At 30.2% G+C, this 15,656-nt stretch overlaps 1 protein-coding gene across 1 annotated transcript in view; it reads left to right on the top strand.

Moving 5' to 3' along the window:
• The first annotated feature begins 2,672 nt into the window (after nt 1-2,672).
• LOC113370936 (hepatic triacylglycerol lipase-like) overlaps nt 2,673-15,656 on the top strand; it is a 47,264-nt gene continuing 34,280 nt past the window's right edge. Inside the window, exon 1 of the mRNA XM_026611606.1 lies at nt 2,673-2,745. Coding sequence (XP_026467391.1) covers nt 2,673-2,745 — 73 coding nt within the window. The remainder of the gene's footprint in view (nt 2,746-15,656) is intronic.

Below are 15,656 nucleotides of genomic sequence, written 5' to 3'. Positions count from 1 at the left end.
TATTATCATGTACTTAATGTTTTCTAATATATTCACTAGTTCTCGGACTATTCTCTGTCACGGTGGCAGGTAAGTGTGGCGTAAATTAGATTTGTAGTCCTGGGCCTACGCGTCCCCTACGCCCGTAGCATCGTAGCACCGTAGCCCGTAGCCACCAGTTCGCGTTGCGTAGCACATCCAATATGTCATTAAGTAAACGTTGCCCTTTAATATATCGGGATTAAACAAACGTATAACATTTGCAGTGATGGTAAACGACATACAAATATCTCATAGATAAAATTCATCTGTACGGGTGTATGAATTCAAACTCCTCCTTCACGTTATTCGAATTTTGATAAATCTTTTTGCAGTTTGTTAAGAGAAAATTTTAGGATGTAAATGATTATAAAAATATAGTAGAAATAAATGAAAAAAACAACAAATCATTGTTTGACATTGAAAACATTTTGACTCATGAGAACTGTCACCTGCCAGAAGTGTCAAATCACATGAAAATTGAATTTAGGTTAAATAATGAGCCTAGACAATATTAGAATATGATATAATGAAAAATATGTAATGTCTACTTTGTCAATGAACTTCGCGAAATCAATTTAGAAAATCCATGTTTTAGTCATGGCCAACTATATATGTGGTTTGCTCGAGAGTTAGAAAATAAATTCGTTCTAAAAGAATGCGTTGCAAATTTTTTTGTATACAATTTTGATGAACATATTTTGATATTTGTCTTATATACTATTGTCCATTTAACGTGTTCCTAGTTAGATGATCCTTCTAGATAAAATACAACAATGCAAAATACTACCATGTGAAAAATTAAAGAAATGAACTTGTACAGTTTTCACTCATTCACATATTGCGGTCTAGTAAATTGCTGTTTAATAAAATTTTGTTTTTTTATTTCACTTAGTTGAATTGATATTCTTAAAGTAGATCGAAACATGAGTAATCAATGGATGGATAATAATATATGATTGGATTAGATAACCTCTAATTTTTAACTACTTTGCTATTTTTACCAAATTTGAGTTAGATGAAGACCAAACACATAAATATAAAAACTATTAAATCATAAAAGCCTACGAAGGCTGAAAGACAGACGGACGCTATACCTGGCTTTAGTTCAACTAATATTATTGTACGCTGCTCCATACTACAGACTAGGGAATGCAATACCCTATATTCAACTAAACAATAAAAAAAACAATAAGTTTATTTTTTTTAAATAATAATTTAACAAAAGCATATGCAATTTATTTAATTCATTATCACTATCGAGTATATTGAGTACTTTTCACCAAAAACAAACCAATGAGTAAGAAAGACCAAAAACTCATAAAAGATCATATTACAATACATATTATAATACACTGTATTGTCTGTATTCGATGTGTTAAATTAGCATAATCTCCAATATTTCAAAAAAATAATTTTACTACACTAATTTAAGATTGGATTCTTTGTCGAGATAAATAATAAGTTACTATAATTGTTGAGTTGTTTAAAACAATGTTATACTTTCACAGTATTTTCAAACTTCGAAACGTTTTCGAAAAATAATATTTTATAATTGTAATAAGAAGCAAAAATATTTAGTAATTATCATAATTATTATGTATGAAGTTAGAAAAAAATAAAGATTACGCAAGGGCAATCTGTATGATATAAAATATTTTATCGCAAATATCAGTTACAAAACCGTTACATTTTTACAAAAGATGAAACAAACATCATTATCTATAAGTCCAATTGTATTTATTGTAACACAATATGAAGCCCTTTGGAAAGCAATAAACAATCAGTTGAATGACGAGTTGAGATAATATTTGACATTTGTTTATTATCTTATAGAATCACTTGAAGATATAGCTGTTTATGCGATTATGGAATTTAAAGATAAATTTGTTCCGAGAAATATAAACTTTAGGGTATTATGTATCAATTAGCGCTTATGTAAAAATACCAAAAATACCGGTATTTTTTGGAATTAATACCGGTAAAAATACCACCGAAAAATCGGGCGGTTTACCGGTAATTCGGTATACTGGTATTGCATTCCCTACTACAGACTATACAGAACAAGGCACTGAGACTTGCACTCGATAGACCCACTAACAGCACACTACGTACCGACAGTAACGACTACATAAAGAAGCTCACCGAACATTTTTACCTTAAATGTAGTGATCACAACAATATCAATATCTGGGCATAATTCATAAGAGAAATAGTTTGGCATGGCAATCAATATTAGAACTCAACAAATAGATGATTATTACATTTTATACAAAATTTGGAGTTGATATGAAATCTTAAAACAAGTCAAAACAAATTCAGTTCTGCGGCAAGTAAGATTTATCAATACTCTATTATATTTATTACATATATAAAATATATTATAAATAACTATGTCATATTACTCATAGGTTTCTTACCAGCAGTGTTCGATATAGGCTAGGCATACATAACGACCAGCTTATTGCCATTGTAAAGCCGTAGGTAACGTCGTAATATTGCCGCTCGGAGAACAGGTAATTCCGTAATTTAACTACGACAGCTGTATAATTATTATTAAGGTAACCGTAAATTTGCACTAACCAAACATGTCACCTAGCTAACGCCTTACTCCATGCTAAGACGAAGCGTACACAATTTCTGCACACGGGGTCATGCCTGCCGATGTCGATCTGCTCTTGCAGAAAATTAATAGTTGGTTAAAGGAAGCCTTGATTATTCATGCAGGTCAGCATATTGATTAGTATTATATGGATACAATATGTATATATAATTATATACTCTTGCAAATTTCGACGATGCAATATCAGTGCAAAACTGTGCAGTGGTGATCATGATTCTGATTTTAATGGAATTTTGTGTCAAATGTACATATGCAATATTTAGTTAGACCCTATTAACTTTTGCAAACAGTTTTTACCAGCTACATAAAAATAATATTGTGTTCTAAAAGATTCAAATTAATTTTTCTCGCTGCATATTTATTACTAAGGAGTGTCGGTATACCGGAAAACCGGTATGCAGTCTATATTTTCGACGGTATTAATGCCGGCATTATCTTAAAAATACCGGCACTTTTTTATTGAAACATAAGCAAGAGTTGATACATAATACTTTTGATGAGTTTGAGTTTTTCGTAACCATTCAAACTAAATCTTATCATTATTTGAAACAAATGCCGCTTTAGGTCGTTCTATTGTATAAACAAATGTCAAAATAATATCTCGAACCGACATCGTAATATTTATTTCCTCTTATGTAAAAGTGTAACGTTTTAATTTATTACTCTTAAGCACCTTATTTTGGCATATTTTAACATATCGATTTGCTTTGGGAAAATTAATAGTTAAAGCACGTGCTGTTTTAGGGTCAACATATTGATTCACATTAAATAGCTAAATTATTTATAAATATTTCTAAATTTAAATTTCTCCTCATATATTGGATCGACTGATTTAGAAAATATATGTATGTGAAATAATGTATTTTCTTTAGGTCCAAGTAATATTTTATTAATTTGAGTATAACGATACTATTAGATGGATATTGTTATTTTAAAGACATAAACATCTGATAATTTAATAACAATATTTTGAAATAAACTAATAGTTTGGAGAGAAATTGAAATTACGAAAATAGGTATTTAGAATTTATTTTATACGTATATAACGAGTACTGATAGACAAAAGAGTCAATTTTTATTTCACTATTTTTCCAACACTCTAAATGAATCATATTTTTGAGTAAATTGTATTATTGGATTTATATTTGAAGATTATTTCTATTATTTATCCAACTAATTGAAATCATTCAGTTGCTGTGAATTTTATATGGAATTTAGCACTGTTTTATTCTAAAATCCTTCCTTTTATTCTAAAATCCTCAAATATAGATTTTATTAATGCTTCAATCGTAAATTTCAAAATACCGTCAAATTTAATTTCGCATTTAGCCACTAGGTCCATACATCTGATAAAAAGTATATTTTATTTGTTGAACAGTGGCAACTCCAGAACCCAAAGCAGTGCAGTGCATTTAAAATTATTAAAATAGATATTGATATATTATACAACTAATTTGTTATTTAAATTTATCAGCTTGCAAATTAGTTCAATTTCAAAATATAATTCAAAATTGATACTATCAAAATATAAAATGTTTATTGAATCTACAAGATAAAATTACCCATTAATCACATTACGTTCATCACTTATACTTCAAGTCGTATTGTATAATTTTGTTAAATAAGATTTTCTATATGTTTTTAATAATTATTCTAGTTAATTGCACTATAAGTAATGATAATGAATAATAAATGAAACTTACAGCTTCAGTATGTATCGGATGTACAGCAAACAGCATTGCTGCGACGAAACTCGCTACTTCTGGTAAAAGAAGGCAGCAGACCCTGAAAATAAAAAAAATGAATTAATTTTAATCATGGATAATAAATATATTTTTTTCAATATGCACATCAATAAGTAATCTAGTACCTGAGAAACAATTTATGCACATTGTGTATATCATCAATATTTTTATAATAAAACTAAAGCACGCCTATGTTCTTTATCGAATGCAAACTACATGTACAACATTTTTTGGCACGTGCCATTTCAGTATCGCCCTAATTATATAAACCACGTGTTAAGGTAGAAAAAGTGTGATTAAAAAATAAAAATTGTTAAAATTTTTCAGAAATTTAGATATAATAGTGAGTTAGAGTTTTTTATGAATTTAGTTATAATATAATAGGTAGTGTAATGATGAGTGAAGCCTTCATCTAAACTCTTATGCGAGATCTTTATAGGTTAAAACATGAGGTAAGCAGCAGTCGTAAAGCTACAATTTATATTATTTACTGAGCTTGATGTATACCCAAATCAAATCTTAATACTACGGTGTTAATTGATATTCATTTCATTCGGTTCTTATATTTGGATTACGTTTTTATTAAGTTAATAACAAAATTTTAATCACATCCCCCTGTATTAACTTCTTGAAGGGCATGTTATAGTATTCGTCCAAAAATCAAAAATGCATTTTTTTTTGCATATTTTTACGTTTCAGAGGTTTCTGAACATTATGGCATACCTTATAAAAAATGGGTGTGTGTGTAAATGAAAAAAAAGTGCTAAATTGCACCTGATTTTTTCTAAATTCACTACAAGTAAATGAGTCTGGTTATTAGTATATGTGTGTGTAGTATGTATGTAGGTATTGATACAATTTGTCGTCAACGTTTTCTGGAGCATCGCTCAACCGATTTTAATTAGTCAAAAAAAAAAAAAAATTTGTTCTCAAAAAAATTATAAGTGTTTCGTATCAGTATTTTCAAAAAGGCAAATTTTTTTAATAATTAAATTTTTCAAAATTTTGAAGAATGCTCAATAAAATCTAATTTTTCTATTCTAAGTCTTTAAACATTTTAAACTACATTACGGATAGTTCAAGCAATTTGCAACTATTTTATTATTTCCATCATAATATATCTGCTAAACTTTCAGATTTCATCAGTCCGTGAACTTTCAAGAAATTTCAAAGTTTTCCAAATTTAAAAAAAAAATATTTTCAAACATTCCAAGTCTTTGGTATCAGTATTTTCAAAAAAGCATTTTTTTTAATTTAAATTTATCAAAGTTTTGCAAAATGCTCAAAAAAATCAAATTCTCAAAGAAATCATATTTTCTTTTCTGAGCCGTCAAAAATTCTAAATTACGGTACGGGAAGTTCAAGCAATTTGCATTAAGGCAAGATGTCTTGCACCACTAGTTTATTATTTCTACTATCATATATCTGGTAAACTTTAATGATTCCATCGCCTGAATTACTTTGCTATGAGGCTGCCTGCACATAACGTATGCGCTGAATGCAAAACACAAGTGTTAGGAATATTGCAGGAATGTCCGTATTGAATATGTTAGAGGTTATTAGAAAATAACTATGCGCATATTCATTGGCTAATATCGTGGAATAATATTGCACAGAGGGAATAACTAATAAAGCCACCCACGTGCAAGATACTCGTGTTTCGTGGCTGCCCTGGTATATAATTAAATTCGCGAAATGAAATTTTGGCGAAACTTTTGTTTATGTATCACATATTACTGCATTTGTGATGTTTAAATGCAACGCGTGTGCTATTTTGTTCTAAAGTGGTAATTGGTTCTGTTTTAATTTGTAATTAAATGAAGCTGGTTTATTGTATTATGTTATGGAGGTTGACTGCATAGTTGATTTCTCTTGTGTTTTGAAACACTTTAGGTGCGGCATGTAAATAAATCATAAAAATTTGTTCTAAATCCGAATGTACACTTATGAAAATTCTAATTTTTTAGTCACCAATTTGAATAACTTTTTTTAACTTCCCGTAGGGTAAGTTATAGTAATCGCAAAAAAATCGAAAATGAAAATTTTTATATATCTTTACGTTTCAGAGGTTTCTGAACATTTTGGCATACCTTAGAAAAAATGGATGTATGTGTGTGTGTGTGTGTGTATGTATGTGTGTGTATGTATGTGCGGATACAAATTTTCGTCGACGATTTCGGGAACACGGATCAACCGATTTGAATAATTCAAAAAACATTCGATTCGTACTGATAAGGAGACGTGCTGATTAGTTTTTGGCGAAGTTAGGTCCAGCCGTTCCGAAGATACGGGGCAAAAAGTGCCGAAAACGGTAAGTCAGTTTTTAAGAGAACGGAGCGTCCGATTTGAATAATTCAAAAAACATTTTACTTGTATTGGCAAGATGAAGAGTTGATAAAATTTTCATGAAGGCAGGTCTAGCGGTTTCGGAGATCTAACGAAAAAAGTAAAAAAAAATGCCATTCGGCGGTTAAAAATGATGATTATACATATGCACATCAAATTATCAGATATTGTATAGAAATTTTAACAATAAGTATAATTTTTTTTTACATTTCTATGGGTTCCGTACCAATGTTTATGCGTTAGACGGCGGCGCGGCACTTGCGCTGTGACAATTCGTCTCTATGCAGTTCAAGCACTACGATTGCTTTGAAAAAAAGTTCAGAATTTCCAAATATGTCAAAATGAAGAAAACATTTTTCTTTTCAAAAAAATAGTTTGTTTTCAAAAAAAAATTTTTCTTTCAAAAAAAAATTTTTTTTTTTCAAATAAAAATTTGTTTTTCAAAAAAAAGTAATTTTTTGTCATATTCCTAGTTTCTCAATAATTATTTCGAAGTAATTTTTTTTCAAAAATGTTAATCGTTTTTAAAAAAATAATAATTTTTGGTACGGGAAGTTCCCGCAATTTGCCTTAAGGCACGATGCCCTAATTGCCTTAAGACAGAATTCCACTTACAGCTAGTTTGAATATTTTTTTTAACAGCAATCAGAACCTTACGTCCTATGAGCTGTTGGGCTGAAACTTCTCCTTACTTCGTATTTTTTTAGATGGTAACGCAATGATTAATCCATCCATATTTGATGATTTTGTTATTAGAATTAATCTAATAGGACTGGCTTTTTATTTGTGCAGCAATGCCGGATGAGGGCTATTTTCACTTGAAAACATATTGCTATCTATATTTCCAAGTGAAAATCGTTGTCACTGCTGTCTGACAACAGGCTGCTCGAAGTGGGTATCGAACCCGGGACCTCTGATTCAGGTCCCGTCGCTCTTAACCGATTACATACGGGCGAGCCCAATTTGAATAACTGATAAACAATTTATTCCAAGCCAATCATTTATTCGAACCAATTTGTATAACGAATAAATCAACAAAAAATGTAATAGATCGAATTATCATATTTTAGATAATATAACAGGTACATGAAAAAATGCGGTATACATTTTTCATGTTCCTGTTAATTATATTTATATTGATTTATTTATAGTAATTCTTCATTTCATTGTAAATTATTGAGATAAATTTATTAATTATTATTCATTTATGCACCGTGAACAGAAAATATTTACAATTGAAATAATACTCACTAACAGTTTTTCTCTTTTCAATGAATTTATTAATGTATAGTAAATGTATATATGTATATATAGGTTTTTTAATTGAGCAACAAAAATGCAGATGATAATAAGTTATTTGCATACAATTAATGTATTTCGTGCAGTTTTGCTAGCTTTTGGTAAATATGCGCTTCATAATTGAGGACTGTGTGCTTATTGTTAGCGCGCCGGAATTCACAAACAATTCATTAAATTTAACATCTCTTTGCAGTTTTCAGCTGTTACTGCGATTCTAAATATTTGTCGAATATATAGTCTTACAATATTTTTTTTTATTGTTTGGCAGCACAATTTTCTTCATGCTTGTACCATAGATATTTTTTCTATGTATCTTTAATCAGTAGGTTTACTCAACTATATCCTATTAACAACACTTTTCATTTAATTCACAACACATTACATAACACTCATTGTCAATCATAAATTATGTTGTATTTTAATCAAATTTAAAACAATTAATAAAAATAAATTAATCTAAATCGAGTTGCACTAATTAAGACCAGACTTTCTTACAAAATGTTATGTTGTTTTATACTAAAACCAATTTTCATACGTTAATCGCTATGAAAATGTCAGAAAATTTTTCGCATAAGCCAAATTAACTTTATTAATTAATTCAGATAAAAATGTATCTAAAAAACTGAATAAAAAAGCCAAAAAACACTATTTGTTGTGTCACGCATATTTAAGGTAAATGTCAGAAAATTTTTCGCATAAGCCAAATTAACTTTATTAATTAATTCAGATAAAAATGTATCTAAAAAACTGAATAAAAAAGCCAAAAAACACTATTTGTTGTGTCACGCATATTTAAGGTGACCATACGTTCCGGTTTGGCCGGGACAGTCCCGGATTTCCACCTTGTGTCCCGGGTTTTTCTAAAAGCAATATTTGTCTCGGATTTGGATTTTTGTCCCGGATTATCCCAGGTTTTCTAAAAGTATAGCTGACATTGAATTTTCGCTCTTATTTGATAATAAAATTACAACGACCTATCAAATATCTGAAAATGTTATGTACAACTAGTATGCTTATATGAAAAAGGCGGGTTAAATTTATAATTTTGAACTTTTATTTTAAATTTTACGAAAATTAATAAAAATCATGAAAATTACCTCTTGACTGCCTGAAATACCTAAGTGCTAATTATTTTTGAATAATTATGAAGAAAATTGAACAAAATTTTATAATAAGTTTGAAATCTGAAAAAACATATAGATCCAAAATTATATGTATAAAATACGACATTTAAACAAATAATAAAGTTCTTAGTCAGTAATTATGATTTAAATAGTTATTCATGCATTCTTAAATTGTATTTGTTATTTTGAAATCATATAAAATTTTTCAGTATTCACCCCCTCCTCCCTTCACGTCCCGGATTAGCATAACTAAAAATTACCGTCCCAGTTTTGACTTGAAAATATATGGTCAACTTACGCATATATGACTGACATGATCCTTTATTGAAACTTTGTTATGATACAGATATTCATATCATGAATCTGATGATCTTAAGTTTGGACTTGTATATTTATTGTTGAAATTAGATGAATGTGCCAAGCCTCTCGGGTAATTTTCAGTTAGTATCACCAATTTGCAGTGGGCAGAGCATTTATGGTTAAAATTAAAGAAATGAATGCCTGACCATTCGGTTATTTTCAATAAGCATCGTTAATGAGCTGTGATTTTGGTTACTTTGTCCATTCTAAAACAGTACAGTACAGCAATATTTCTATTATTCAACTTATCCCAACCCGCATTATGCATTTTTCTACTGCATCGTAGCGCAGTGTCCACTGTTTCGCTAAAGCCAAAAATGTATTATTCAATAAATTCATTTCGAGTTTTCGGATTCCTGTGATAACACATTGAGATCTGGCCCGGCGCCGCAGCCCCGTTTGGCTCGTCGGCTGCGCCTGAGATCATCGGCTGCGCCGCCCGTGGAATGAATACGAATGTGGCCCGGTGTGCGCTACGTGCGCTCTCCACGGACACGACGGCTGAAGTTACTTGTCTACGCGGCGCTTCCCGGAGTTTTAGCCGTATGTATTCCAAGTCCTAGGGCTAGATTTGTTTTAAATTCAAAACTAGAGGTGTATAAGCATAGTATTGTGTGTTAACTTTCTTGCACTTCTCATTTGTAAAAGAAATCTAGTGTAAGTGGAAATTTCCCTTAAGGCTCAAAGTTAATTGCATAAACTTCCCGATAGCAGGATCTCCGATGGGAAACATATCATACCGCTTGCGTCTTGTTAGATCTTCGGGGGTCAAATCAATCATTATTATTTTTGTACTAGATGACCCGACAGACGTTGTCCTGTACCCATGTTCACAAGTTTTTAATATAATATACTAATATTTACCGTTTACCTAAAAATATTAATTATTGTTTTTTAAATTATTCTTCACGCCAAAATGCATATACATTTATAACATGATCGATGTTAAATGTAGATTAAAGTCTTTTAAACGGTATAACATAACCATAACCATAACATAACACTTGTACTTGGATGTTGGATTTAATTAATTTAATTTTTTATTATTGAAGATATCTAAAATTGCATCTTACACTTCTCCTAATCGATATCGTGAGGGCCGAGTTGTATGTATTCATCTTTACTTTCTCTTTTGTTGTTATAAAGTGAAATTTTTATGAATTTTAAAAATATTGTGGAAAGATTAGTAAAAGATGCAAAGAAATTATATATTGAAAATTTAATATCCGAACCTTGTGTTGGCGCCCCCTAAGGCGTGCGTTCGTATTTTTCGCATGCATCGCATCAAAGGTTGGCTGATTAATACTTAATTTCATATTTTAAGTGAATTAATTTGTCATATTTGTTCATATGTGTATACTTCAATCTGCCATACATATATTGTATTTTATATTATTTTAATTTCAGGCACATCTCAGCTGCTTTTCGACAATAATAATGTAGACATTTCATTTTTCTTATTCATAATCATAAATTTATTATACATATTCTAATATTGTCTAGGTTCATAAGTAAATTGAAATTTTTGGCAGATGATAGTTTTCATTTATTTTCAATGCAAACAATGACATGTCGTTTTTTGCATTTTTTTCATTTATTTCTACAATATTGCACATACATCCCAGTACTTTATAATCATATACTTCCTAGAAATTTTCCTTAACAAAGTTCAGAAAGATTTATCAAAATCCGAATAATTGTTTAGAAGGTGTATACAGTGAGTGATTGTAATTTAATATGAACTTTAATAGCAATAAAGCTCGAATTGATTCTACGTTTTAGTTAGAAAACATTTGTTTGAGAAAAAGAAAAGGGCTGTTTTTATGGTTCCCCCGGCAATTATTCGATTATTTCTCGCTGTAAGAACCATCCTTGAACATCAACAAACATTTTAAATAGATATCTAGTTGCTTAAGATGGGAATAAAATATATTTTATAGTTGTCAATGAAATCACTTTAGTATTATAGAATTCTATCGAAAAGTCGCCTATCTATTTGATTAATGACATTATGTTTCAACAAATGTAACACTTACAAGATTGTATCCATATTATTTTCATAACATTTATTAAAATTTATTGCAAATAATCTGTGACTAACACATAATTTCATCTTCCTAAATAACGATAAATAACATTTATTACTAATAAAGTAACAATATATTTGTTACCCAATGATTACTGTGCAGAACTATAAAGTTTTAGATGATTATTTACGATAAAGTTATATAGGTGGTTAGATCGTAAAATCAAAGTCGATAAAGTTAAAATGCTTTTAAGATTATTTTATACCTTATATGTTCTTCAAATAATAATTTTATGTTGAAGTCTACGATTCAAGAAACTAAACAATAATTTTTATTACGCCAATATTTACTAGCTTTGTAAAGTTTTCATTGGATGAAAAAATTTATAGCGTTCATAGTAATAACGCTATCTTCTATTTTATGAGCTTTATATTTTATGTTTCTGTGGAACACAACTGATTCAATACTAATTTTATGTGATATATTGTATTTTCTTGTATTATTATAAAATTCTATTTGTTATTATTTTTTCTGATACACCGCAGTATCCAAATAAGCTATTTTCAATTGTAGACATATCTTTTAACCAAATTGAAAATGTATATCACAACTACATATCAGGCACATGAAATCGAACCGAGTACTGCAAAGTCACAAGAAAGTCACTATAATATAGTATACCTACAGTAGAAGGAATAAACTAGTGGGGTGGGTGGCATCGTGCCTTAAGGCAAATTGCTGGAACTTCCCGTACCGTAACGAAATGTTCGAGGCATATTGAATGTTTTCAAATAGATTATTATAAATATTGTAACATTGTCTAATATTTATAAGAATTATATAAACTGAATTGCAGAGTTGAAATTATTTGTTTAAAGTATATTGGAACTATAGTCAGAATTAAAAATAAAATCTGAATTATTTTCGATATGCAAAAAATTTAAAAAATTAAAAAAAAAAAAAAAAAAAATGGTACAAATTTTTTTTTTTCCAAAATCAATTATTTTGATAAGACAAGCAGAAAGTTCTTTGAATCAATTGAATCGGACGCTTAATTCTCTCAAAAACTGCCATTTTTTGTACATTTAGCTCTGTATCTCCGAAATGGCTGAGCCTGCCTTTGCGAAAAACTAATAACCCCTTCTCCTAATCATTACTAATTGAATGTTTTTTAGATCATTCAAATCGGATGCTCCGTTCTCTCAAAAATTCGATTTCTATTTTCTGCACTCTTTGCTCCGTATCTCCGAAACGGCTGGACCTGCCTTTGCCAAAAACTAATCAGCTCTTTTCCCTATCAATAGGAATCGAATGTTTTTTGAACCATTCAAATCGGTTAATCCGTACGCCCGAAAACGTGGGCGAAAATTTGTATCCATACATACATACACACTCACACACACACACACACACACACACACACACACATCCATTTTTTCTGAGGTATGCCAAAACGTTCAGAAACCTTCAAAACGTCGAGAAATGTAAAAATTTTCAATTCCGATTTTCGGCCCATTACAATAACTTTGGGGAAAGTTAAAAACACCAGTCATCCTGCTGGTTCTATTTCGAAGCAAGTATTGAAGGCGAAGAGTTTTATTGCCTGATGGGGTGTATACCATCCCTGGTGAGGAGAATCTCCTTAAAAGCATTCAGTTGAGCAGTAGTACGCTTTGGGTGTTTTATTTGCCCATATAATACTCTGTCGCAGGGGAAATATATATTGAGCGAAGTATGTGGATGCAGAACTATCCATGAACTAATAAGGGATAATAAGAATTTGTTGGCTGTCTTTATGTTTTGTCAGATATTGTGTAAATTATAAAACTAGTTGGCATTGGTATTTTGCCTTGAGGCAAGTTACATGAACTTCCCGATATGTATAAATAATCGACTTAATCAATAAAAAAAAAAAATTTATGAGTGATTAAAAGTAATCCAAGTGGATTCATCACACATAAACTCGTTAACTCAAAATATTTTCTAAGAGCAACTTTTCAAAAATCAACAATTATTATATTTGAGGATTTTAATGGTTTAGTATGTTTATTAAGACCAAGTACTATATTGTTATACCAAGTAAATCGTATAATTTTAATTTCAGCTAACGTCAAAAAAACTACTCATTTTCTCAAACTTTGATGAATTTTTAAAATTAAACTACTTATCGTAAGGCCGTAATATTACAGTAAGTTCTGTAAGACCATGATATATATCGCTAAAAAAAATCGGCTTAAATTTTTGTTTCAACAAAAAACAATTACAAGGAAAAGGCTCGGTAGATTTTTACCTAAAACTAATCAGTACCATTCCCAACTAATATCTTTCGAACAGTTTTTGATTTTTTTAAATCGGTTCGATAGGATGAGCTTAAATGTGGACGGACGGTTTAACACTTTTTTTCAAATTACAAAGAAACGGCTTGGCAGATCGTCGCACAAAACTGACAAACGATAGTCCTCATCAAAATGCATCAAATGGCTTTTAAATTTCTGAAATCGGTTCAGGCGTTTTTGAGAAAACGTCGATGAAAGGTCTAATTTTGACAAATGCCAAAAAAAACGATACCAATTTTTGCAAACTTTGACGAATTTTCAGAGCTAAACCAATTGTCGTAGGGCCGTAATATTTTAGTATGATCTAGAAGACTATAGTATCTACCGCCAAAAAAATAATAATGAAAATCGTCGAAAAAAATTTATTAACACTTTATTACAAGAAAACGGTCCGGCCGATCTTTACCAAAAAGTAATCAGCACGATTCTCAATCAATACCTTTCGAACGGTTTTTGAATTTTCATAATCGGTTCAGAATTGCGGGCTAAGACGAAAATTTTTTCACTTTTCTGCTATTCACACACATACTTTTTCCAAATTTGGTCTCATTCGATTCAGAATGGCTTGAAACGTCGAGAAAACATAAAATTAGCAAATCGGATTTTTTGATGAAAACATAAACTTCTCTTTCGGAAAGTTTAAAATATCAAGCAGTCATCGAACTACAATCCTAATATTTTCACAGCAGCTTTCTAACGTCATTAGAGACCTACCCTATAATTTTCAGCACGTCGAATTTTCCGAATAAACTAATAATTAGGTAAATAAATTAATGAACTTTGGATGTTCTCCATTTGGTTCTTATACCCTACTGTGTAACTCTGACTTCAGAAATGAAAATCCTTCAATTTTTATCACTAAAAATATAAGATTTTAATTAATCTCTCTTTCAAATAAGCCGATGCACCCAATCATATTTGCTTTAATAATGATCTGCTGAAACTTTAGGATATGCATTTTAATTAACTCCTGTCTCGGAGATGACACAGAATAACATAATGACAAATTTCTCAGACTTACAATTCATTTAATCACAGTTGCTTTCCATTAATATAACTCGGCTTTTGTTTCGGGAAAACGGAAGCAGAATGAATACAGGCATAACTCTTACGTATTCACGTTCGGCTGAGCGACATGAAGGCGAATGTTTAAGGATGTATTCATAGGAGATTACTCCTTAATTATACACATATACCTACCTACTACAGTCTTGAATGCGCCATATAAAGTTTTATACGCAGTTAATTAATTATAGGTACAAGTGTAATAGAACTTTACGAACATTTCGCCCTACATTGTGCAAGGATTTATGAGCGCGACTCACAGTCCAAGGAATTACTTGGGAACTTTGCCCTGGATCAGGTTAGATTTAGAAAGGTGGAGTCGAACGAAAAATTATCGGTTTTTGGGAATTTCGATTAATTGTAGTAGATAATTTTAATTTGCCAGTGCTCTATTGGCTATTTTTAATAATAAAAAGAGTTTTTATAAGACTTCTAATAGTTTCATGGCTGGAACAGTAAATACGGTCAACACAACCAATGATATACGTCTGATATATAAATTTATAAAACATAAATGGTATGGTGTTACGAAAAAAAAATCGATAAAATATCATGGCGTTAAGTGCAGAAAATTATCGTAAGTCTTTGTAATGTGCCCTTGATAACACATGCGTGAAGTTAGGTTTCATTTGACAGTTTTTAGTATCCAATTTATATGAAGATAGTAACTTAGTTATTGAAAGATTTCTATTCTATCGGAGAATTGTCCTCTA

The sequence above is a fragment of the Ctenocephalides felis genome, unplaced genomic scaffold (assembly GCF_003426905.1).
Source record: "Ctenocephalides felis isolate EL2017-DRISC unplaced genomic scaffold, ASM342690v1 CF-g0.4_SCAFFOLD_01492, whole genome shotgun sequence".
Classification (NCBI taxonomy): domain Eukaryota; kingdom Metazoa; phylum Arthropoda; class Insecta; order Siphonaptera; family Pulicidae; genus Ctenocephalides; species Ctenocephalides felis.
This window is presented reverse-complemented; position numbering and strand designations above follow the sequence as displayed.